Source organism: Notothenia rossii, assembly GCF_949606895.1.
Source record: "Notothenia rossii genome assembly, chromosome: 6".
Taxonomy (NCBI): domain Eukaryota; kingdom Metazoa; phylum Chordata; class Actinopteri; order Perciformes; family Nototheniidae; genus Notothenia; species Notothenia rossii.
Genome location: NC_136909.1, coordinates 85,007,500 through 85,035,001, shown reverse-complemented (window position 1 = coordinate 85,035,001; position 27,502 = coordinate 85,007,500). Strand labels below are relative to the sequence as shown.

At 40.1% G+C, this 27,502-nt stretch overlaps 1 protein-coding gene across 2 annotated transcripts in view; it reads right to left on the bottom strand.

Moving 5' to 3' along the window:
* Positions 1 to 344: 344 nt before the first annotated feature.
* Positions 345 to 27,502, bottom strand: part of cdh5 (cadherin 5) — a 94,326-nt gene continuing 67,168 nt past the window's right edge. For both annotated transcript variants that reach the window (XM_079690666.1, XM_079690667.1), the window contains 4 exons: positions 21,241 to 21,371; positions 19,250 to 19,364; positions 9,818 to 9,950; positions 345 to 7,694 (listed from right to left, as the gene is read on the bottom strand). In XM_079690666.1, the coding sequence (XP_079546792.1) occupies positions 7,304 to 7,694; positions 9,818 to 9,950; positions 19,250 to 19,364; positions 21,241 to 21,371 (770 nt within the window). In that variant the 3' untranslated portion in view covers positions 345 to 7,303. The remainder of the gene's footprint in view (positions 7,695 to 9,817; positions 9,951 to 19,249; positions 19,365 to 21,240; positions 21,372 to 27,502) is intronic.

Genomic DNA, 27,502 nt, shown 5'->3' with positions numbered 1-27,502 from the left:
TTTAAAGTAGAGACACTACATACTGATATACACCTGAACATCAGCAGGAGAGGACTCTTTAAAGTAGAGACACTACATACTGATATACACCTGAACATCAGCAGGAGAGGACTCTTTAAAGTAGAGACACTACATACTGATATACACCTGAACATCAGCAGGAGAGGACTCTTTAAAGTAGAGACACTACATACTGATATACACCTGAACATCAGCAGGAGAGGACTCTTTAAAGTAGAGACACTACATACTGATATCTGGCTACTAATGATCACGTTTGATTCAATATAATCCAACATCTTTGCTCAAGTATCTTGGAAACAACAAACACAAGACAACACAAATCATATTTGAGTGTTTATTTTTATTCTACACTTACAAAAATGTCAGGTAATAAAAAGTAGTTGCTATACACCATAAAAACAAAATATAAAAACATTGTGTTGCCATCAAAAAAATGAAGTACAGTATTTTTTTTAAAGCATAAAGGCACATGTTGCTCCCTTGAAGACTTCTTACTGTATTTACATAGCATCTTAATCCTATGTGGTTCCTCTTTTCTTTTATTGGCTTCACACCAACTTGAGTGTATGTAAACACACACACACACACACACACACACACACACACACACACACACACACACACACACACACACACACACACACACACACACACACACACACACACACACACACACACACACACACACACACACACACACACACACACACACACACACACACACACACACACACACACACACACACACACACACACACACACACACACACACACACACACACACACACACACACACACACACACACACACACACAAATTGGACACACAGACAGAAAATCACACACACTTTCATTTTTAGAAACTTTTCACAGCAATTAAAACAGATTGTGTCAAGTTTTCTAAATACAGTCACTAAAAATAAGGAAGGTGAGGCCGGATACAAAATCACTTTTAGGCACATTTCTTTTTTGTATATACACTTAACTCCCTCATTAACACATCGGATACACAGGTAAAATTAGAGATACATCACTTAAAGGTTTGTTGAAGCAAGTAAATTGATATTAGGTGTGTTTTTTGTGACATTAAAGGTCCCATGTCATGCTTTTCTGGTTATCACCCGTCCCCTTGTGTGTTATGAAGGTTTTTCTGCATGTAAACGGTCTGCAGAGTCACAAACCCTCAAAGTACACCCTGTAGGGAGTAAAACTCTAACACAGAGAAGACCTGTCTATGCTGCCCCAGAACGCCTCGTTGGACATTTCTCTTTTTACATTTTTTTATTCCGGGAACCAAGTGATGTAACGACGACCCCTCCGTGGATAGGTCAAAATGGACCAATCCATGGAGCCGTTACATTACGTTAAGTCCACGGACTTCCTCACACACACACACTCAATCTTTTCTCAGCTGCAGCTCCGCCGATTTCTCCTCTCTGAGACGGCTGGACGCGGCGAGGCTGTGAGTCGGTGTGTGAGCACACACACAAACTCTCAGCCAGGCTGCGTGTGTGTGTGTGTGTTTGGGCTGGTTTCGGGCTGGGTTTCGGGATGGGTTTCGTGTGTGTCGCTGTCTCGCAGACGGCCACTGGGCTCACAGGGAGGGGGGGGGGCAGGAGCTCCAACAAGCCGTTTAGGACAGAGAGTGAATACACATACTATACAGAGATGCTGTATGAGAAACCAATGTGAGTTTGGAACATTGAACAATGTAAATCTATTCTAGTAGACCTCAACAATGGAATTATGATCAGTAGAAATGGCCATGGCATGGGAGCTATAAGGTGAAACATTTTCATTTTTTTGTGCATGGGTCCCAACCTGAGAGATTTAGTTTCACTCTCTGCACCCAAAGTTTATTATTTTTGATGCAGACGCTCTCACAGAACCACTGCTGTCCAGAAATTAGAAATACAAATGGCTCTTTTTTTAGCATTTTAAACAACTAGATCACTGTTACATGGTGGATTCAGCAGATACTCATGAATGCAGTGATGTTTTGCAATAAAATCCAACCATAAATGTGTATGGCAGTCTGACATCAATGTGTTTTAAATGTTATATGGAATAAGGAAGTCTTATTTTACAAAATAAGAAGAACACTTTAAATGAATCCCATCCTGTCCGACCGTATTACTGTAATGATAAATATTGTATTTTTTTGGATGCTTTAATGTAGTTATGAGTTTTGAAAAGTAGTAAAAGTGGAAAAACACTGCCGGCCATAATTGGCGAAGTTTTTTTTCTCCCATCCATATCTAAAAATGCCTCGGGTTTCTCACCCTAAGTACATGCAACACTTATTGCTGTTAGGAAATTGGATATAAATTGGATAATGGAGGTGATGATTTCAAAAAAACACTCATAACTTCTGTTAACATACGCTCAAATAAAGGCTGAAAATAAGATGATTACACATAGAATTGCAACAATAATACAAGAAAATGACAGAACAAAATAAAATTTCCTCCAGTGTAGAGTGAAGATTCACAAGGGGAGTGTCTTTTCTTCGACCCAAACAAAGATGGCCGCCAGAAAAATGTTTAAATTAATGTAAAACGAGGCTTATAAAAAACATGTTTGATCGGAAATTGGAAATATCTTTAGACTCTCCAAGGGACCTTTGATTATTCTTACAAAACACTTGAAATGTAACCATCAGTGCAAACTTTTTAAAGTATAACAATGACATGGACGCGGGAAGGGGGGGTGCTGAGGGGGCTGCAGCACCCCCACCTGCGAGGCTCCACTAGCACCCCTAACCCCCAGCGTGGCGCACCTACAGTGTAAACGCGCCACAGTTTCTCTGCTGCGAGGCTCCAATAGCACCCCCCCCGCACCCCCAACTCTGGCTGACTTCCCGCGTCCCTGAACAATGACAAAAGAGGCATAACCAGAGGCAAGTTTTTTTTGTTTTTTTTCCAAATGGAGCCAGTAAAGTGTTATGAATGTGGGTGATCTCTATTGTTGTCTTAACTCATAAAGATGCCGGGATGTTGACACCATCTAACTGTGTGTGTGTGTTCGTGTTTCATCACACACACTCTGAAGTGTTTCTGCTCATCTGGAGATCTCATCACGCAGCACATCGTTCTCTTATCTTTCTGGATTTCTTAACCTCCTTTTTCCTCTCTAACTAATGTTGTTTCCTAAGCAGGAAGTGAGCACAATGTGTTGGAGAGATAACACGGACAGGAAGGGGCGGGGCTTGAATCCAGATGGACAGGAAGTGAAGTCCACTGTTTGGTTTCAGCTGATTAGAGATTAGAGATAATGGGGGAGGCAAACAGGGAGAGAGACAGACTGAGAGTGAGCTGGAGGAACTCACTGCTCTTAAGTATTTATATGAAAACCCCCACAGGAAAACATTTTAAAGGGCTTCCAGCTATTGTGTCCGTCAAATGGCCTTCCAAGGAGGCCGGAGTTTTAAAAGAAAACAAGTTCAAGTCCAAACAAAAAAGAGTAAACGGGAGAATAAATCAACGTTATTCTCAAAACTGCAATTAATTCAACTGTCTTGAGGATACATGGTTGTGTCTTTTGAAGAACAATGTATTTAAATTGACAAATGGACTGTTTTAATTGAAATAGATGCTATTTTACAGTGATTTAAAGGTGTAAGCACTAACAATAAGTGACCTTTTTCCTTTATGACCTTTTATAAATGATGAATTCAGTCAAAATGTCCCTTGGTATTGTTCTGCTCTACTGCCTTCCCTTGGAAAACAAGCATTCAATTGTATCTGAGAACCTTAAGATGTAATGTAAGGGAAAAGCCACGATAAATCAATAAGTGATTAAAAACATATAATTAAAAACGATTTTGTTAATTGATTCAGCGTCTGCATTGCTTTTCGAACATAATTGCGCAACATTTTCTTGCTTCCAGCTTCTGAAATATAATTTGTGTGACTTTTTTTCCATTTAATCTCATTGGAAGATTTACATTTTATTACATTTTACAACAACGGAGGATACATATGGCTCCAAGGAGTGTCTTTCATGGATAACTGTATAGTTTTGACCACATTGCTGCTGTAAAAGTGTAGAAACTACCCTAATAATAACTAAATAAAGTATTTTTTGACGAATCACTAAGCCCTTATTGTAAGATTGGACGAGCTACAGTAAAGACAGAATAGTGTTTGAATGATAATCAGCGTTTTTTCTATAAAAAGTGCTAAAATCCTCTAAAGATTGTCATGTTTTTTGGAGCGTTTTTGCCCGGACAGTAGCCAAAAAGGATGAGAGGTTAAAGCTATTGAAGCCACCTCAGAAGCTCCTGACACTCCGTGTTTCCGGAGTTTTTCCGAATGACTTTTGTTCCAGTAGGCCTCAGAGAGTTGGGATTTCATCCGAACAATAAACCGTGATGATAGGTTCTGTCAAATAAAACCCCGGGAACACGCTGTAATTCTGTCAGAGCAGCAGCAGTGGAGCCATTTCCTCTCAGTCTGTCTTTCGGATGGTTTCCTCCTCTTAGATTGACTGGGAAAATAACCCCAAATTACTTAGAAAATTCCTATTATAATCAGTCATAAGGTTTCTACTTCAGAAAATGGTAACAGCGGTCCAATTCAGGAACTTTCTGTTGTGCTTATCTTGATTTTTTCTTACAACTCGTCACACCTTAATGTCAAGAATGCTGCGATATTGCTTTAAGTGAAATGTAGTGGGAAGAGGGAATATCACAAATAACCCACTGGACTTCACAGACTGATAACTCTCCATGAAGATTTGGTTTCTTTATCAGAAAAAAGCACAAACGCAACGGGCCCCCTGCTGTGATCAAACACTCGAAACCTCTTTGAGTTTTAAAACTCTTGTCGGAAACGTTTCACCTCCAACAATAAACCCCTCAGGCGGTTCGTATTTACAAGTCAAATCAGATCAAAAGTAAAATCAACTCGTTCTCACCGTGTTTATGGCCCTTTTGTTAAAAAACATCAAAGGTTGAAGAGATTACGGGCCGTCAACACCAAAGAGAAGACGGGTATATTATGGCAAAACCAAGGAGCTGATTTGAAACGCAACATTTTGCATGAAAAGGGATATATTTTAAACTTCCATTGATTCAAATGTCAATATGTGATGTGTGCTTATGTGCTTGTGCTTATGTGTATTGACCAACATTTACCCCATATGACATATTTCTGGTTTCATGATCTTGAAAAACGACTTTAATATTAAAACAAACTGGCTTCAAAAGTCTTAAAATTGTGAATTTGAATGGAAATCAATAGCCTATCATCAGGAATGAACATGGTTAAAATGTTTAACTCAGTAAATGTGAAAAATATTATAAATATATGATATTTTTCTGCAGTTTTTCAGATATTTGTGTCCTCTATTGACATGTGACATACTGTATTCTTCGTCCCCCCCATCACTTTGGTGTTCGTGGTCAATTTTGACCGGTACTGTTTTAACTGCTATTACATTAACACGAAAAAGCATTAATCATTACCAAATTTCATTTAACACCTTTTCAAACTGTAAATATTATATCAGACTACTGGTATACATGAACAACTGCAGTAAATATACAAAGAATAGACACTGAACATGTATTGCGTGTGCCAGGTGTGATTCATGCTGGGGGAGGGGCACATAAGAGCGGGAAATGTGTCAAATTGTTCTGTGTGTGTGTTTGTGTGTGCCAGGTGTGGTCCATGTGGGGGGATGGGCACATAAGGGGGGGAACACGTGTGTGTGTGTGTGTGTGTGTGTGTGTGTGTGTGTGTGTGTGTGTGTGTGTGTGTGTGTGTGTGTGTGTGTGTGTGTGTGTGTGTGTGTGTGTGTGTGTGTGTGTGTGTGTGTGTGTGTGTGTGTGTGTGTGTGTGTGTGTGTGTGTGTGTGTGTGTTTTATCTGATCCGGATGGTTACTAATTCCTTTTCTTTATGGCGGTCATTTTTGACCCGGAACATCATGGGTGTTTCAAAGTTGACTAAATCATCCAAAATCCAATGAAAGTGGTGATCAGCCATTTTATATGTTCAAATGTCTACTGTGAAGGATATCATAAAGCCTTAATGCAATCGAATGTAAAACAAAAAAGTTATGATTGATGAAAGAGTAAATCGGTCAGATTTGACCCGAACACAACAGGAGGGTTAATTGAAGACTGCGTGGTTTTAATGCAGAGTTTTTTTGGTAAAAATAAGTCATGTGTCCATTTTAAGTTGTCCAAATGTAGATAGAAATATGCATCATTGGTATATGTAGATAGATAAAGGTGCATAGAAGGAACTCATTTAAAAACAAACCCAAACATTAACCTGCAATCCAGTCGAAAAGGGAATGCAAAAAGGTTATGCACAAAGGAACTAAGACATTAATTAAATGCGAAATGACAAAAATGAATTGGTATAACTGAGAAATAAATCTCCGGCCAGCAGTGACCTGATTAACCCGTCAATCATCCAACGTTAACTCGCTCTGGAGCTTCATCCGAATGGACTAGGGTCTTCTCAGGTGGAATAAAAGGGTTATGGTGTAGAAACTTCACAACACAATAAAAAAAACATCATCCTCCTCAGGGTGTAAATCTCACACTGTCACCATCAATCAATCCTCCTGCACACGTGTGAAGCAGTAACTTCTCACTTTCTCTCATGGCGTGTGATCTCTTTGAAGGAGGAGGCAAATGTCAAACTCAAAAAAGAAGAAGAAGAAGAAAGAGATCTCCAAAAAGACAAAGAAATTGAAGCTCTCGTACAGCGTCAAAGCCTGCTTCTATTAGTGTGTGAATGTGTGTCCCTTGCATGCTTTTGGCTATAGAGTGGTGCAGGAATGTGTCCTTAAACCAGGAAATGAGTCAGCATTTTACCACTTCCTGTTGCCTCATCTCGAAGTCAATGTTTTTGTTTTACTTGTTTTTGGTTAGAAGCCAGAAATTAGGTCTAAATAAGACTACTAAACGTTATCAAGCTGAATATTAGCCACCTTTAGCTTAGCGTTTAGTTAGTGTTGACGTGAAGTAATTTGACCGTGCTGTAGCTAGCTGTTAGCTTCTTGTTAGCTTCCCTTTTTGTTCGCTGCTTACCTCTGGAGATAGCATTTACATTTTAAAAATCTTAAAAGTGGTGTGTCAAAACGTGGCCATATCCTGCTGAACACAACGTGAATGGATTTATATTTCCAAATCTAATAAAAAAATCTGATTGCGCTTAGTAGATGGAGCTCCCTTGCGATGTTAACTTAAAAAAATATGTCATCCCTGCACCACTCGTTTCGTGTGTGCATTTTGGCATATTCGGATCCACTAGAAGGTCTCTATCTAGTATTGATGGTAGTATTCAGGTCCGTCCACGCCGTACAGCTCGGCGAGGGTCCTGAACCTCGGACCCCAGTCGTTCAGGAAGTCATAATCCAGGTTGGATCCGGTGGAGGAAGTTCCCAAAGAGCTCAGGCTTTCGGCTAAAGACTCGGGACCCTCGTATCCGTAGACGTGCAGCGTGTCGTACGGAAAGCCGTCCCTGTCGTGATCCGCCTCGTCTTTCTTCACCTCGATCATCACCGCCATGTCGCCCTTACACGCTGTGGGTGGAGCGAGGTGGTGGTGGGGGGGGGCCTTCTGCACCATGGCGTAGAGGGAGGGGTGCTGGTGGTCCGGGTGGCGGAGTAGGGAACCATCGTGACAGGCGGAAGAGAGGATCGAGACATCGTAGCTGAAAAGAGAGAGGAAACATTGTTTAAAGAAGGGCCTATCGTGCTTTTTTGGGGGGGTTTTCTCTTTCCTGTAGTGTTTTATAGGTTTTAGTGCAAAGGTTACAATCCCTGTGTTTCCTCCAGGGGGAGTTTCTCTCCCACACACTCCCCCCTGTAATAATCCTTTATGCTGTATAATTGACCGCATGTCATGGAGTGTAATAAGGTATCCGTAGACCTTTCAATGAGACAACTTTAATTACCCAACAGGTCTTCAGCCATTGTACATACATACTTCTAGATCCAGGCTTACATACACATACTGCTTAGTATCACTCCACACCACACCACACCAGTAACATCCTGATACTATTTGTGATACAGGGTCTTTGAGCATGTCTTCTCTCAGTGATTGAGATGTCAAATGTTGTTTGTTTGTTTTTTTCATGTATTGTGTCTTGATATTTGTCTGTTGATGTTCCACATGGAGCTGCTGTGATGCAAGTCAAATTTCAGAATTGATCTGACCATTAAAGTATTATCGTATTTGTTTACTTCTGTAGCATAGTGACACCATTATGTGTACGTGATAGGCTAAGGGGCGGGACATCACTAAGCGGAAGCGGTTGACCAATCCCAGCAGAGCCGAACAACTAACCAATCAGAGCAGACTGGGCTTGAGTTGTAGTCAAATTAACCATGTCTTGCCTGTTGGTAAACACATACTTTAGTCCTTAATATGACAATAAAAGCCAAATAATCAGTGAAAAATAGGGGAAAGTCCATACACTAAGATAATTGACTACAGTATTCAATCTAATTTCACATAAGGAAGTGATATTTTATCATTTTAAAACATACGTTATTCAGAAAGCATCCAACAGAGCACATATTCGATATTATATGAGCATACATTTCAATAATAATTGATGCTGCTTGTCTTTTACTCTTTGCTTGTGTCCACCACTTTGCCTTCATGTCCTTTGACAGCAAACAGTGTGACTACCCGATCCGCATCCCTACCCGATCCGCATCCCTACCCGATCCGCATCCCTACCCGATCCGCATCCCTACCCGATCCGCAGTGCGCGTGTGCGAGATGGTCCGCCATATTGGATAACTCCATACGGCAACCCAAATAGGACACTTAACACAGACGTCTGCCCAATATGCATTGCGCATGCACAAGTTTTAAACTTAAACGGATGCCCAAGAAAATCTTTTATGTCATTTTATTTAATTTGAAATAAAATGAAAGACATTCACAGTTAATGTAATTAGATATCAATGACGAATGCCATACATTTGTGCATACATTCACAGTAAATATTTCTTCAGTGTGATAGCTGTCTAACAGAAGTTAAATCCATTTCTCAGTTATTCTGACAATGCACTTATAAAAGGTTCCTTTTTCTGCTTCACCAAACGTCACTGTGTCAAGTGTCCTATTTGGGTTGCTGTATGGAGTTGTCCAATATGGCGGACCATTTTGCACATGCGCACAGCGGATCGGGTAGGGGTGCGGATCGGGTTGTCACAAACAGTATGCTGGCGTTATTATGATGGTGTGTAGGGATTATGTGGTGTTAGTACTGTTTAAATAAGGATAGGATTAGATTCAGATGAGATTAAACTTTAATCATTTCTTTTTCGCAAACTGGGTCATCAAATTGACAGATTAAGTAAAATGAAATAAATATTGCATATCAGAGAGGGTTAATAAATAGAGTATGAGTTTTTGAAAATATATAAATAATACCGCTAAATCAAATAAGAACATTAATATAAAGAAGTATTTAAAAACCTATAATTACAATAATGATAACCATAAAATTCATGATAATACAATTATAATAACAATATTAATAATAATGATAATAATATAAAAAATCAAAGAATATAGCAATACATAATAATACAATAATTCTAATATAATAAAAACTTCAAATCAATTATATAATCATATAAGCAAAATATCAAAATAAAAACTAAAAAGATGCGTGAAATATCAAATTTAATGTAGAAAGAAATCACTTTAATGTTTTATTTCTAGATATATTTCTTATAATAATTACACAACAATAATCATTTCAAATAAAATTACTTAAGGGTTTTTTCTTATCTAATTTTTGTATTGACTTACCCATTAGTGTCCATCTCTCCTCCTCCCTCTTCATCGTAGGTGACGAGCTGCTCGTGAATCTCCCCGCTGTTCTTCATACTGACCAGAGAGTCCTTCTGGTAACGCTTCCTCATCACAAACAGGATCACTATGACTGGAAAACAGCAGACATTTTGTTTATTTAAAGGTCCCTATTATACTGTTTTTCTTCACTTTATTATAGGTCTCAGATATATACAGAACATGTCTCTGATTGGCTGAAAGACCAAACGGATCATTGCAGCATTACCCATAATCTCCTCTGTTTCAGCCCTGTTTCCAAAGTGCTGATTCTCTGTCTGTTACTTTAAGGCCCGGACACACCAAACTGACACCAAAGAACACGTCCCGACGGACCCGACGTCTCTGCCATGTGTCGTACTGGAACACACCGCAAATACTTAAGCCGACGGCCAAGTGGCACGTATGCGTGAGTGGCAATAACTCTCCTTACCAGCAGGCGGCGGGAGTGTGTGTTTCGTCATTCAAAAGAGGCAACAACCGGAAGACAGACTGCGTGATATAAACAAACAACAAATAGCGTGCGTTCCATTTTCACTCTACAGCAAGAAGCTCATGGGGCTTTCCCGAACCTGTGTCGAGAGCTGGAGTTCAATGAAATCTCACATTTGCCTTCTTAATAGTTTGTTTGGGTCCCTCACTTCCGTTTTGCTTCTCATGCACTGATTCGCTAGCTGAACAGCCAATCAGACTGATTTCTTTGGCCGACGGCCTCCCGATTCAACTAGTCGAATCGGCGGCGGAAGGTGACGGCACGGCCGAAAAGACACGACGGTGCAGTACACACCAAGACACACCAATCTGAGTAGGGCGACACGACGCTCATCGACGGCCAAACATCTATCGACGCCGAAAATCGGCTTGGTGTGTCCGGGCCTTTAGATGAAAATAAGGAGCCCCTCCCCACGCCCCTCTGAGAGATGATTGGTTAAAAAAAACACATTAGGCGCTTTCACACCGCGGTACTTTCCCCACAAAGGTTCATCAGAACTTAGTTCATGAGAACTCTTCAAGCTGCTGGGAGTCCCAGCAGCTTCTACTGAAGCCTTCTGAGTAAATCGCCAGAGCGCCGACACCTCCTCATCTCCACCGCTCCCATGTTTTCTTTTGTGTTGCCATAAGTTAGTCTCTCTGCGTTTGTGAGCTGGGCTAATGCTAATGATGCTAATGCAAGGATAATAAAATGGCGGCTTCACAAAACTTTTTGGGAGTTTTACGGGGCGTGGTTTGCATTCCACCCAGCCAATCAGACATAGGAACCTTTTTCTCCCACGAAAGTCCCTGCTCTCTAGCAGGGACAGAAAAGGGGGTAAAAAGGTTCTGATGAACTAATTTTAGTTCCGGCTCTTTTTGGTGTGAACTAGGAGGAGATTCAGGTGATAAGGTGGGGGGGGGTTGCCTTGGTTGCAGATTGGCTAATGGTTACACAAGACAAAACATCGTTATGACATCACACAGTGCCCAAAATCTGATCAGCTCATTTTCAGACAGGTTTTTACATAAATGGATCAGGACAAAAAGAGAGAGAATCTTTGTTCCTGAAACTTTCAGAGTCTCTTAACACAGAGGGGACACGTGTTGAAAGACATGGAAAAGTGGATTTTGCATAATAGGTGACCTTTAACACAAATTGTGAATCATTTGTATGTAGGTGTGTAAAAACCCAGTGATGCGTGTTCAAGACATTCATAGCTATTGGTGCAAATTGAAGAAATCAACACTTCTACAGTATGAATTAGGCCAGGCAGACCTTAACAGCAAAAAGAATGGGGGCAAGACACAAAGTGAGGAAAGTGGAGCGCTAACGAGGGACTGAAAGTAGAAAACAGAGGGAGAAGGAAGCGAGGGGAAATTAGCAGTGGATGGTTGAAGGTGTTTGAGGCGTTCGCCTGGAGCATGAAAACTTTAGATGAATCTACTCAACCAGAGTCAGAGAGAAAGAGAAAGAGAGGTGAGCATAACAAACAGGAAGAGACAGTCAGTAAATACAAGTGGAGTTCAACAAGATGAGAAAGAAAGGAAAGGGAAGGAGTGATAAAGAAATAAGGAATTGCAAAAGAGAGAAAAGAGGAAGAATGTGAGGATAAGAGTCTTAAGAAAGTCTTTGTTTTTGTTGACGCTGCAGGATTTGTTTGCTCTCTTCCGTCATTAGCAAAAAGGGAAGTAGACAAGAAGTCTGCAGAGGAAGAAACTCTGACGGGTCAACAGAGATCCGAACTGCTCACCTCCTGTTCCCCTCACACAATCAACACAATCTTTGTCAGTGTGGCAAAGCAGGGTCAAATCTGAGAAGCAGTTTCTGTTTTGTAAAAGTGATTTTGTAAAGGTCTGTTGAATGAGGGTGGTTTAAAACTCTCGGTGCAAGTGAGCAGTATATGTGGGAAGAAGACGTTTAAAATAAGTATAATTAGAAAGTTAGAAGCTAACCCGTAAACAACAGACTGATGTTTGGGAATTTAGTTATGATAGGATTCGTCACATAACGGGCACACCCTTGTCATTATACGCCCAGCAATCGTTCTCAAAATAAAGAAAGCAAAGGTCAAGGAACACAAAACACTTTGAGTACTAGATTCTACAGGTAATATGAAGACGTGGTTTAAACAGTATCTTTGCACGTGTTGCATTTATTTAGTCTTAACTTGAAGCTCTCAGCGTGGGGTTCAGTGAACAACCCGGCACTGAATCCCACGAAAACCAAAGAGATCATCGTAGACTTCAGGAGGAATACTACCGACCTCGCTCCCCTCTACCTTAACGGCGAGTGTGTGGAGACACCTTCAAGTTCCTCAGCGTCGTCATCACCAACAACCTTTACAACACCACAGCTGTCATCAAAAAGGCTCAGCAGCGTCTGCACTTCCCGAGGGTGCTCAGGAAGAACAACTTGGCCACTAAGCTGCTGGTGACCTTCTACCGCTCTACCATCGAGAGCCTATTAACGCACTGCACCACAGTGTGGTACGCCAGCTGCACTGAGGCCGACAGGATGAGGCTCCAGAGAGTCGTAAAAGCAGCACAGAGGATCATCGGCTGCCGCCTCCCCTCCCTGATGGACATGTACACCTCCCGCTGCCTCAGAAGAGCCAACAAGATTGTTAAGGACAGCTCACACCCCAGCTTTCACTAGGGCTGCACGATTTTGGGAAAAAATCTAATTGCGATTTTTCTGACAGATATTGCGATTCGAATTGCGTTATTTGTTTTTAAGCGACCCAACGTAAGTTTATTGTCAAATGCGGCCATAACTCCGGCTAGGAAGGTCGTATCAACGTGCTCCTGTCTCTAGCCCCCCCGCAGCCCGAGCTACGAGTGAAAGAACTAAACTTACATGAAACTTCCGTTGGGTTGCTTTAAAGTCAAGCTTCAGTTTAAGATTCACCCTGTAATAGAAACATGTGATGGAGCATTACTAACCTGACTCAGATGGTTCACCAAACCATCTAGGAAAGCTCCATTGGAAGACATTTGGAAAGGGCAGGCACTTTCAAAGATACTTGGCAGGTGATTGGATCAATCTGTCTATCACCTTCTATAATGGGCCACTTCTGATTGGTTAACAATGGATGGTACATGTGGAGCACAGCACTTCTGATTGGTGTGGATGACTGACACACAAGAAGAAAAAAAAAAATGTAAAAAAAAAAAAAAATCTCAGGCTTTGCGATTAAATAATCGCATCATTTCAAATCGCAATTTCGATTTAAAATCAATTAATCTTTCCGGAGGGCAGGCGCTACAGGTGTATCACATCCAAAACAAACAGACTCAAAGATAGTTTTTTCCCAAGAGCCATCATTGCTCTTAACACCTGAAAGTCATACGTCTTAATCATCCTGCATGTGAAATAAATGTGACTCTGTACATTATTATAAATACATATCTACTATTATTATTTATTACATTATAGATTTTATTTGTATACTCCTGGAAATAATTACTGCACTTTATTCCTTATTCCCAAGTATGTATGCTGCGTGTACTTGTTGTCTTATGTTGTGATGTTTTTTGTTTTGATGGCACCGTTGAAAGGGAGAAGCATTTATTCATCTCATTATAAGTTTAATGACATTAAACGATTCTATTCTATTCTAACTTTAACACGAAAAGAAGTAGACAGAGAAAAGTTTTGCCTCTTCTTGCTTACTCTCTGAATTTCAGTGCCCATAGAGAGGAGGGAATGAGGACAAGGAAGCAGGAGAAAGGAAGACAGAAGAATGAAAGGAAACAAATAAGGAGACTTTGGGAGGGAATGAGGAGCGATGATGAGGAGGGAGAAGAAGGGTATGTTTGACATTAGATTAGGCCTGGAGCTCGGTCCCGATATGAACCGCTTTCTCTCTCTGCGGACGGCAGCATTAGCCATGCCTTTTAGTCGAGGGTGAGCGGGACTAATTTAAGTTTGCCTGGGAAACCAACAGATTAATCTTTTACAACACATGCTCTGCAGTTTAATAAGCTCCTGAGATATCAGACTTAGAGACGGAGAAATTGTCTTTTTTCTCGCGTGTCAAACCCGACATCTTGTGAGAAAAAAGTGTGAATGGGGAGCGCGGTAAATTGCTTTGGGTCCTGGCAGATAATGACAAGTTTCATTAAATAGTTAATCTGTCCTGCGTTTTTTTTCGGGGGGGTGTTTGATAAAGAGAGAAGGAGAGACCCAGAGGGAGAGGAAGAGAGAGATGAAGAAGGGGGAAAGGCGCGATAGTGAAGGAGTGTATTAATAGTTAATAGGTTGAGTGTTTGGCGCTGTTTGATAAGCAGACAGCACCTAAAGAGCTGATAAACTCTCCTCATTACCACTCCTATTCTTCTGCTGCTTTTCCCACAATTCCCCTCTTCTTCAACCTCTTTCTGTCTCGCTCCGTCACTCATTCCCTGTCTGCCTTTTTCACCCTTTTCCACCTCGCATATCTAAGTCTAGATATACGTATTTTTTTCAAATCCGTCACTCTGCCTCCGTCCTTCTTATATCTTTAAAGTTTTTTGCCTTTCTTCTTCATCCCAGATCCCTCTTGTTTGGCCAACTATCTCTGACGTGCCTCTCATCCAACATGACAAGTGTCTCTTTTTCCCCAGAAAAGAGGAACAGGGGGCGAAGGTATCAAAGAGAATATTGAGCTCAAGACCGCGGGCATTATTTCCACATCCGTCGCTGCATTATTCATAAAAACCAACAACACATGGAGGGGGTGAAAAGCTCCGCACAAAACACAAATCTTATTTATCAGGGAGCAAGGGAAAGTACATCTGTGCCCCAAACACTCAGTTTAGCATCCATCATTGATGCCATCTTCATGACAAAAGTCTCCTAGGGTTTAACATGTACTCAACTATTACCAACCAAGAACTCCATTTATTTCTCTAAGAATGTGTCTTCTCTGCTCTCTGTTACTAATTCAAATATGAACATTTCACAAATACACATTTACTAGTGTTCAAAAAACCCATAGCTTATAATCTTTCTCTCTTTTTGTGCTTTTTCTTTTATTCTGACTTAGATTTGTTAACTTTAAAGAGTCCTCTCCTGCTGATGTTCAGGTGTATATCAGTATGTAGTTTCTCTACTTTAAAGAGTCCTCTCCTGCTGATGTTCAGGTGTATATCAGTATGTAGTGTCTCTACTTTAAAGAGTCCTCTCCTGCTGATGTTCAGGTGTATATCAGTATGTAGTGTCTCTACTTTAAAGAGTCCTCTCCTGCTGATGTTCAGGTGTATATCAGTATGTAGTGTCTCTACTTTAGAGAGTCCTCTCCTGCTGATGTTCAGGTGTATATCAGTCTGTAGTGTCTCTACTTTAAAGAGTCCTCTCCTGCTGATGTTCAGGTGTATATCAGTCTGTAGTGTCTCTACTTTAAAGAGTCCTCTCCTGCTGATGTTCAGGTGTATATCAGTATGTAGTGTCTCTACTTTAAAGAGTCCTCTCCTGCTGATGTTCAGGTGTATATCAGTCTGTAGTGTCTCTACTTTAAAGAGTCCTCTCCTGCTGATGTCCAGGTGTATATCAGTCTGTAGTGTCTCTACTTTAAAGAGTCCTCTCCTGCTGATGTCCAGGTGTATATCAGGATGTAGTGTCTCTACTTTAAAGAGTCCACTCCTGCTGATGTCCAGGTGTATATCAGTATGTAGTGTCTCTACTTTAAAGAGTCCTCTCCTGCTGATGTTCAGGTGTATATCAGTCTGTAGTGTCTCTACTTTAAAGAGTCCTCTCCTGCTGATGTCCAGGTGTATATCAGTATGTAGTGTCTCTACTTTAAAGAGTCCTCTCCTGCTGATGTTCAGGTGTATATCAGTATGTAGTGTCTCTACTTTAAAGAGTCCTCTCCTGCTGATGTTCAGGTGTATATCAGTATGTAGTGTCTCTACTTTAAAGAGTCCTCTCCTGCTGATGTTCAGGTGTATATCAGTATGTAGTGTCTCTACTTTAAAGAGTCCTCTCCTGCTGATGTTCAGCTGTATATCAGTATGTAGTGTCTCTACTTTAAAGAGTCCTCTCCTGCTGATGTGCAGGTGTATATCAGTATGCAGTGTCTCTACTTTAAAGAGTCCTCTCCTGCTGATGTTCAGGTGTATATCAGTATGTAGTGTCTCTACTTTAAAGAGTCCTCTCCTGCTGATGTCCAGGTGTATATCAGTATGTAGTGTCTCTACTTTAAAGAGTCCTCTCCTGCTGATGTTCAGGTGTATATCAGTATGTAGTGTCTCTACTTTAAAGAGTCCTCTCCTGCTGATGTTCAGGTGTATATCAGTATGTAGTGTCTCTACTTTAAAGAGTCCTCTCCTGCTGATGTCCAGGTGTATATCAGTATGTAGTGTCTCTACTTTAAAGAGTCCTCTCCTGCTGATGTCCAGGTGTATATCAGTATGTAGTGTCTCTACTTTAAAGAGTCCTCTCCTGCTGATGTTCAGGTGTATATCAGTATGTAGTGTCTCTACTTTAAAGAGTCCTCTCCTGCTGATGTCCAGGTGTATATCAGTATGTAGTGTCTCTACTTTAAAGAGTCCTCTCCTGCTGATGTCCAGGTGTATATCAGTATGTAGTGTCTCTACTTTAAAGAGTACTCTCCTGCTGATGTCCAGGTATATATCAGTATGTAGTGTCTCTACTTTAAAGAGTCCTCTCCTGCTGATGTTCAGGTGTATATCAGTATGTAGTGCCTCTACTTTAAAGAGTCCTCTCCTGCTGATGTTCAGGTGTATATCAGTATGTAGTGTATCTACTTTAAAGAGTCCTCTCCTGCTGATGTCCAGGTGTATATCAGTATGTAGTGTCTCTACTTTAAAGAGTCCTCTCCTGCTGATGTCCAGGTGTATATCAGTATGTAGTGTCTCTATTTTAAAGAGTCCTCTCCTGCTGATGTTCAGGTGTATATCAGTATGTAGTGTCTCTACTTTAAAGAGTACTCTCCTGCTGATGTCCAGGTGTATATCAGTATGTAGTGTCTCTACTTTAAAGAGTCCTCTCCTGCTGATGTCCAGGTGTATATCAGTATGTAGTGTCTCTACTTTAAAGAGTCCTCTCCTGCTGATGTTCAGGTGTATATCAGTATGTAGTGTCTCTACTTTAAAGAGTCCTCTCCTGCTGATGTTCAGGTGTATATCAGAATGTAGTGTATCTATTTTAAAGAGTCCTCTCCTGCTGATGTCCAGGTGTATATCAGTATGTAGTGTCTCTACTTTAAAGAGCCCAGTCGCTCATGTTTTTCTACTTTCAGGTCAAAATAGTTTACGCTAAATGTTTGATTCCCCCAAGTTTTGGAATCAGATGATCTGTTGGGTCTTAAAGAAGAATTGGGGGCAGCTTGTTGCGTTTCCTCTCTCCTCTTCGCTCTCTTAACTTCTTATTGCAACACATTTAAACTATCCTAAATCAAAGCAGGAGTGAGTATTCAAAGATACGCATTTCCTCGAGGTAACAGTTTGCATCAGTGCAGATTTTATTACTATTAGTGCAAGAGTTCATGCTTGCCCTAGGATACCTTCCGCCCTCAGGCTTTAGTTTGTTCAATCGAAACTCTTTCATTCTTGCTCCTAAATTACCCAAAATGCAACTCAACCTTGGACAGGTCATTTGTAGATTTGGTGTTATGCTAGTTGCCACTAAAATGCCTCAAGTCTCTTTTTAAAGAAATCTCCCTCTGGAGCTTTTTTCAACACCTGTGAACAGACTACAATTTTCTCCTTCAAAGTTCCCCTTTCCCACATTTGTCTCTAAAGACAGATCGTAGTGATAGAGCAGCAGCTGGGAATATGGCGGAAGCGTCCTCTGAGAAGTTTTTGGAGAAGATGCTTCAGATAAAAATTGAAACTGAGCGTTCTTAGAAAAGGATTAAAGCAGGAAAACTTGCACATCAAGAATGGAAGAGAGCAAGCCTGGGGGAGATGTGGTGAGTTCACCTGCGGAGCTTTGCCTGGCAGCGATACGCTTAATTTCAAATGTGTGAGATCATTTGTCAGGGGTTTGAATGCATCAGATGTTCATTTAATTGTAAAAGAAAGTAAGAAATATAGCAGGAAGAAGGGGATATTTCCCTCATGATGAACACCCCTATTTCTTTCGGAGGTTTTCCCTTTACTGTAGTGTGTTTATATTTGTGTGCATGTAAATGGTCTGCAATGACTCAAATTCCTGTGTTCTCTCCCCATGTTTCCCACTATGTAACACTCGCGCTCCTATTGGCTAGCGTTCCAACACATTGTACGTGATAAGCTAAGGGGCGGGACATTTCTAAGCGGTTGACCAATCACAACAGAGCCAGCCAGCTAACCAATCAGGTGGAGGATGGTAACGTCATAAGCCATTTCTAAGGGTGCCTATGCATGGGGGTTGCAAAGGGAAGAGGAAATAGTGAGTCTTAAGTGACACAAACATACAAAAATAATGTCCATGAATCACCAGACGAAGACCCTTCCTCATATTCACTGTTTAGATTTTTGAGTCACAGGATATCCCGTCAAAATCTCTGAATGACAAATCAGGCGCCTAAACACCATTGTTTTAACCAGTATGGTTTTAGGGTTTTGTTTCTGCAGTGTTATGTGTTATAGTTTTAAAGATACAACACATTGTACGTGATAGGCTAAGAGGCGGGACATCTCTAAGCGGTTGACCAATCACAACAGAGCCGGCCAGCTAACCAATCAGAGCAGACTGGGCTCTGGTTTCAGACAGAGGGTGAAAAGAGGTGCTGCAGCACAGGCAGTATGAGAACAATAAAGAGCTTTTTGAACATTAAAGCATGGAGACATGGCCCAGTAGACAAACTAAATACAATGAACCTCAAAATGAACTTAATATGTACTTTTCTAAAGATCATCTCTGAGTAGTGTTGAGCAATGACTGTTTTCATCAAACAAATACGAAAGGAAAGCAAGAAATATAGGGAAACGTACCCAGTATGGTGAGTATGCAGAGCAGAATGGCTATCAGGGCGTGAACACTGACTCCCATCCTGCGAGCGCCGGCTTTGCACTGCGTAGGAATCCTCCTGGCGTCACAGCGACACGACTACACAGGAAACAATCACTCAGTCAGTACAATTCTCAAATGCAGAGGTGGGAAGTAGTGGAGTACAAATACTTCGCTGTACTTTAGTACATGTTTCTGGTATCAGTACTTTACTCCACTCCTTATTTTTCTGAAGACTTTTTACTTTGACTTCTTACATTTTGAATACAAATACCTGTACTTTCTACTTCTTACATGTTGAATACAAATACCTGAACTTTCTACTTCTTACATGTTGAACTCAAATACCTGTACTTTCTACTTCTTACATGTTGAACACAAATACCTGAACTTTGTACTTCTTACATGTTGAAAACAAATACCTGTACTTTCTACTTCTTACATGTTGAACTCAAATACCTGTACTTTCTACTTCTTACATTTTGAACACAAATACCTGTACTTTCTACTTCTTACATGTTGAACTCAAATACCTGTACTTTCTACTTCTTACATGTTGAACACAAATACCTGTACTTTCTACTTTTTACATGTTGAACACGAATACCTGTACTTTCTACTTCTTACATGTTGAATACAAATACCTGAACTTTCTACTTCTTACATGTTGAACTCAAATACCTGTACTTTCTACTTCTTACATGTTGAACACAAATACCTGTACTTTCTACTTCTTACATTTTGAATACAAATACCTGTACTTTCTACTTCTTACATGTTGAATACAAATACCTGAACTTTCTACTTCTTACATGTTGAACTCAAATACCTGTACTTTCTACTTCTTACATGTTGAACACAAATACCTGAACTTTGTACTTCTTACATGTTGAAAACAAATACCTGTACTTTCTACTTCTTACATGTTGAACTCAAATACCTGTACTTTCTACTTCTTACATTTTGAACACAAATACCTGTACTTTCTACTTCTTACATGTTGAACACAAATACCTGTACTTTCTACTTCTTACATGTTGAACTCAAATACCTGTACTTTCTACTTCTCACATGTTGAACACAAATACCTGTACTTTCTACTTTTTACATGTTGAACACGAATACCTGTACTTTCTACTTCTTACATGTTGAACACAAATACCTGTACTTTCTACTTTTTACATGTTGAACACGAATACCTGTACTTTCTACTTCTTACATGTTGAATACAAATACCTGAACTTTCTACTTCTTACATGTTGAACTCAAATACCTGTACTTTCTACTTCTTACATGTTGAACACAAATACCTGTACTTTCTACTTCTCACATGTTGAACACGAATACCTGTACTTTCTACTTCTCTCATTTTCCAAACAGGCTGGTTCCTTTAGTCTGAATGTGTGTTTGGTGGCGTGATCATTATTATTTAGAGTCATTGCGTGCCTATTGATTTGAACACGATCCGTGTATCCATCATTTCCTGGTCTTCTCTAAAGAAGAGGGACCAATGGAAACGTTGTCATGTTGCCGTTGTTCAGCATGGAAACATTAATTAGCTAACAATGACATTATTGTTCTATTAATATAAAGGGAGGTCAGGTACTCTTTAAAACAGCTGCTAGTTATGGGTACTTTTTACTGAAGTACATTTCAAAGCCTCTTTACTTTGACTTGAGTAAAGAAGTTTAGTCAGTACTTCTACTTTCACCAGAGTATTTTTAAACACCAGTATCTGTACTTCTACTTGAGTAAAGGATATGTGTACTTTTGCCATCTCTGTTCAAATGCATTTATTCAAGCAGTGTGTGCACATCTTAAGAAGACATTGTGACAAAATAAGAGATTGCTGGAAAAAGGCAAATGGTCTGAATTGAGCTGTTTCCCAGTCTTTACAACCCCTCAAAGCGCGTTAACATTCACACGTCATCACATGCATTGAACATCGAATGAGATGCCTTTGAATGTTTGAGACCTTTATTGCCAGTTTGGTGGTGCTGGCCTGCAGGGGGCTTCCTCCGTCACTGATCCTCACATCCAAGCTGTAATCCTTGGGGTCGTCCAGGTTGAACGGCCCCTGTTTCACCATGATGTCTGCTGTGCTGTCTGAAGAAAGAAGCATAAAAATAAACACGGTGAGCGTTCTACTCGACAACACCTTCGATGTACCTTTCCTCTTTCGGCAGAAATCCATGTCTAATTTGTCTGACTCATCACTTTGTCTCGACTAAAGCGGATCTAATGTTCACCCGCTGTCTTTTAAAAGTCTATTTATACAGCGAGCGTCTGTTCCGTGGATAAAACAAGATATAAGAACAAGAGGAGAGTTGTTGCATAACTAAGGCTGACAGATGATTTGTGATTATCTGTCACTTTGGTGCATTTAGGATTGGAGACATTTAGGATTATAGATAATGGCAGTACCTTAAAAGTCTGAAATCGTGGCATAAATGAGGCCAAACATTTTGTAACTTGCATCAGCATGTTGTTATCTCCTTTGCAGAGGAGAAGGGCATTACAACATAGAACATATGTCCCCACTGTTAATGCATTGAGGATCAAATGTGGTCAAAGAGAGAGAAAGAGACTGGCTGCTCGTGGCTAAACCTACTATACTTAATTCCAGTATTTAACATAATAAACAGAAAATCATATTCTGTATATTTGTGAATCAGAAAGCATAAAGAGAGATGAAATGTGCCTCTGTTGTGTATTTGTGGCCCCAAAAACACTATTTTTTACTCAGGAAACCAATTTATTTGTCAGCAAAACACTTTTTTATTTATTTCACCCCAAACTGTTCTCCTTATCTTTCCATCAGCATTTCCATTGGCACTACATTGGCTATTCTTCCTGGCGTCAACGCTTCGAAAATACATGCATCAGCATATTTGTTATCTCTTTGAAGGTGGGAATATTATGACAATATAGAAAATATGTCTCCTTATTTAAATGCATTGTGGTCAAATGTGGTTATACAAGTCAATACAGGAAGACATGAAGTTTGCTTAAGCTGGAGGTCAGGATGTGCAGATCACCCAAAAACACTCATCAAGCCAAACACGAAACTAACAATCAAACAATTCGTCACAAATGAATGACACACTCTTCAAATAAAGACTCATTCGTGGGAATAAAAGTCCTCTGAGAACAGTGTTTAATTGTATGTTTATCCAGGGTGTCCGCGGTGTCCTAAAAAGTATTAAAAGTTGATAAATCTAATTAGCGAAAATGAAGGCTATTAAAAAGTATTTAATGGCATTTTCCAAGGTATTCCATTTTGTAGCTTGTTTTCAGTAAGTATATAAATGGTCCAAAGAGGTTGTGTTCTACAGTCTGCCTAAAGGTAATCATTGCGTAGGTGTGTAGTGTGATTCTGTGCACTTTATTTATGGCATCCCGTTGGATTTGACGTCATCTGAACAGGACATCGCACGCTCACTGCTTGATAGCACACGAAGGTCCGTTTACACCGGTTGCTAAGCAACATCGTTATGGGGAAATGCAAGTCTGCGTCCAAATGGTTGGAAGATAAGGAGGAAGGACAATCAATACTGTATATAGTGAATGTGAGGTAAAGTGTGTCGCCAAGGTAACCGGTTAGAACTCCAAGTGGCGATGAGGTCTTCAAATGTATGGAAAGGGCCTTAAAAAAGGTCTTACATTTGACTTCAGGATTCCTGCATATACCCTGTTATCTATCCTAGGCTTCCAGACATACTGTATGACACTTAAAGAAAATTGGGCATTAGAAACTTCAGAAATTAAGATATTGTTCAAATTGAATCTATCTTTGATATGCTGCTACATCGCAAACATTTCCCAAATTGGGATCAATAAAGTACGTCATATCTTTATCTTGTATCCTCGTTAACTATTAGCACCGGCAATTAATTCCTAATGTCACAGACTTCTTTGTCATTTCACTTCTCCACTTTCATTGTTATTATAACCAAAACGTATAGGATATATCCACCAACGTTACCAAGTGGTTTCCCGTGAAGATGGAGGTTTATTTTGCAAACTATATTGACTTTGTTCACTACTTTATTTTGTATTGTATTATATATGTTGCATCGTTGGGGGAGCTCAGGTCAGAAGAATTTCATTGCCATTTCTACACTGTAGCTTTGTGCATATGACAATACAATGTTTGAATCTTGAATTTGAAAAGACTGTATGCATGTTACAAGCAGAAAAGTACACATTTTGCTTAATATTCGTAGGAACACGAACAGAAAAAGTGCACAGAACAACCCTAGCTGTTGAGCTGAGCAGAGAGTGTGCAGACCTGAGCAACAATACAGTCATCACTCAAATCCCCGGAAGAGAGGGGTTTCCTGCTGAGACGACGGGGAGAGCCTTTCTCCACAATATCCCGCCGCCGGAGGAATTTCAGAAACACAATGGTAGGAAAAGACCCTCGCAAACACTCAGGCATACCTAGACTCGCTGCGTTAAACTCTCCGAAAGAAACGCACAATATAGCTCTGATTTAAGAGAACGTATAAATAAGAAACGTGTGGATGTTGCGGACATTTGGAGACAATGGAGAGTACATTGGTCTTGAGGAAGGAGTATAAAACTTGGCTCAACATTTCAACATTATTACCTCTGATTCCACCATTGGAAAAAGCACCAAAGTGATTATTACATTACATTACATGTCACATATTAGACGCTTTTATCCAAAGCGACTGACATACTCAATACTGTGGGCAATCCCCACAGGAGCAATTTGTGGTGAAGTGTCTCAGGGACACAACGACATGCTGACTGCAGTGGGGTTTGAACCTGTGACCCCCTGATCCCATTACCAACGCACTAACCCACTGCGCCACTTCGCCAAAATCCTCCCTGATTGTGATTATCACTTTAGTAAAAGTGTTTGTTGAGGATTCAGTTTTGTTGTTTTAACTAAATAAACAAACTAATTTCTCAAACTGGAGCTCTGGCTTTTGGATGAATGGGTCGAATGATCTGCCTGAATACAGTTCCACTATTTTAAGTGTTTTAAACCCACAAATGAAATCATATTCATACAAATGTATTGGAAAATCCAGAAAGTGGCAAATCATTTCTAAATAGGACTATAATCACAACATCGTAGTTATTCAGAATAGTAGCAGTAGTTTAACACCAATCCCCGACAACTACTTAACTACGTCTGTTCGTACAGAACTGCAAACATACCACAACGATCCAACATACTTTTGAGAGGTTATACAACTTCTTGATCTTGGTTGATTGAAAGGTTTTTTATGTATTAAGTATAATCCTTTTACAGAACAACTATTGCTTTAGGAGCCTGTAAGAGGTTTTATCCAAAGAGACTTACATAGTCAATACTGTTGGCAATCCCCACAGGAGCAATTTGGGGTGAAGTGTCCTGCCTAGGGACACAACGACATGCTGACTGCAGTGGGGTTTGAACCTGTGACCACCTGCTCCGAACACCAACCCACAACCCACTGCGCCACATAGTTCAACAAAAGTAGGTGTAGCCGTTTGCCCTTTCAGTCAAAAATCACCAGACAAATATACAATGGATACGATCTCAAGACAGTGTATGGCTCAAGAAGACCTAGGTAAAATCAATCAAAGCCTCAGAGCAGCACCCCACTTAATGCCAAAATATGACTGGCTGGCTGTACAAGGACACGAGGAGTTCTATTTGTCACAAACATCGAGAGTTAAAAAAGTAAAATATGTAGTGAAATTGTGTGGTCGCTCAAGGGTGGGGCTCTGATTCGGCTATACACCGCCGTCGCGTAGTAATAAAGTTGAGCGCATACATAGTGAGACCTACAGTACAGAGACCTACAGTAATTTTACCCTATGGAAAAGCTGTGTTATTTATGGCGAAAAGTGAGTGTCATTTAAAACAATGTATGATGAGAGAGGTTGTGCCCGAAAAAAATATATATATTTTTTTTTAATCTTGTCACGAAGGGCCCTCTTTGCTCAAGGGCCCCTGGGCACTTCCCCAGGTTGCCCATGTGGTTAATCCGGCCTTGGCCACACGCCTCCTTTACTTCTTCTCTCTCATCCTGTCCTCAAACTGTTTGCAATATTCAACTGAAGGTAATCAAACTGACCCATTTAATAAAAGCTCTACATGTCTGAAAACTGTTTCTACCGCCACCTCACTGTGAGCATTTGTTTTCACTGAAGGTGTGTGTGTGTTGAAGGATTAATATACTTGTGTGTGTGTGTGTGTGTGTGTGTGTGTGTGTGTGTGTGTGTGTGTGTGTGTGTGTGTGTGTGTGTGTGTGTGTGTGTGTGTGTGTGTGTGTGTGTGTGTGTGTGTGTGTGTGTGTGTGTGTGTGTGTGTGTGTGTGTGTACACAGAAGAAGAAGAAGCCTTAACTAACTGAATAAAAGATGAAAACAGCTTCTGTCCTGCCTTCATCTCATCCCTCTTCTCCGTCTCCGTCTTCGTTTGAATTTGTCTCTCCGGATTTACTCTTCTCACTGTCCTCTCTACATTTCGTTTGTTGTCTCTCAACTCTCTCCTCCTGCATCTCATTAGTCTCTCTTCATCCCTTTGTTCTCCTCCTCCTCCTCCTCCTCCTCTCTTGTCTGGTTTTAATGCACTGCATCTTGGATGTCTCTGAACAGACTATTGTCACTGTTCTTCTTAACTCACTGTCGGAGTGTGTGTGTCTTTCACGGTCGCGTATTGAAAGCACACTTGTTTTCTACAACTTTTAAAGAGCTGGTAGTCGATGAATATTTTAAAAGCCTTCACTTTGCCGCTCTTAATGAATGTTTGCGAGTGTGTACGCTGTGTTTTTCTGAAAGTGTTGTGAGGTGAGGTGAGGGGGGGGGGGGCTCAGGGGAGAAAAGATGTTCACACTGACATCCTGCACTTATAACACATATACCATCCTCTTTGTGTCCTTTGCAGCGGTGGAAGAAGTACTCAGATGTTGTACTTGAGTAAAGTCGAAGTACTCAGATCTTGTACTTGAGTAAAAGTAGAAGTACTCAGATCTTGTACATGAGTAAAAGTAGAAGTACTCAGATCTTGTACTTGAGTAAAAGTAGAAGTACTCAGATCTAGTACTTGAGTAAGAGTAGAAGTACTCAGGTCTTGTACTTGAGTCAAAGTAGAAGTATTCATATCATGTACTTGAGTAAAAGTAGAAGTACTCAGATCTTGTACTTGAGTAAAAGTAGAAGTACTCAGGTCTTGTACTTGAGTAAAAGTAGAAGTATTCAGATCTAGTACTTGAGTAAAAGTACTCAGATCTTGTACTTGAGTAAAAGTAGAAGTACTCAGGTCTTGTATTTGAGTCAAAGTAGAAGTATTCATATCATGTACTTGAGTAAAAGTAGAAGTACTCAGATCTTGTACTTGAGTAAAAGTAGAAGTACTCAGGTCTTGTACTTGAGTAAAAGTAGAAGTATTCAGATCTAGTACTTGAGTAAAAGTACTCAGGTCTTGTAATTGAGTAAAAGTAGAAGTATTCAGATCTAGTACTTGAGTAATAGTTGAAGTATTCAGATCTTGTACTTGAGTAAAAGTACTCAGATCTTGTACTTGAGTAAAAGTAGAAGTACTCAGATCTTGTTCTTGAGTAAAAGTAGAAGTACTCAGGTCTAGTACTTGAGTAATAGTTGAAGTATTCAGATCTTGTACTTGAGTAAAAGTACTCAGATCTTGTACTTGAGTAAAAGTAGAAGTACTCAGATCTTGTCCTTGAGTAAAAGTAGAAGTACTCAGATCTTGTCCTTGAGTCAAAGTAGAAGTACTCAGATCTTGTACTTGAGTAAAAGTAGAAGTACCAGAGTGTAGGAATACTCTGTTACAGTAAAAGTCCTGCATTCAAAATGTCCCTCAAGTAAAAGTAGGAAAGTATTATCATCAAAATATAGTGAAAGACAGTAAAAGTAGTCATTGTGCAGATTGGTCCATTTCAGAATAATATATATGATATGTTTTATAATGATTGATCATGAAAGTGTTCTCAAAGCTGGTAAAGGTGCAGCTAGTTTGAATGACTTTGTATACTGCAGGGTAGCTTGTGGATTTACTCCAGGTGGAACTAAAGTCTGATTTAAGATTTGATTATATTTACCATCATTCATCCACATCTGTGAAGTAACTAAAGGGATTAAATACATGCAGTGGAGAAAAAGTACAAAGTAGCATTAAAGGGAAATACTCAAGTAAAGTACAAGTACCTCCAAATTGTACTTGAGTAAATGTACTTGACACCACTGGTCCATCTC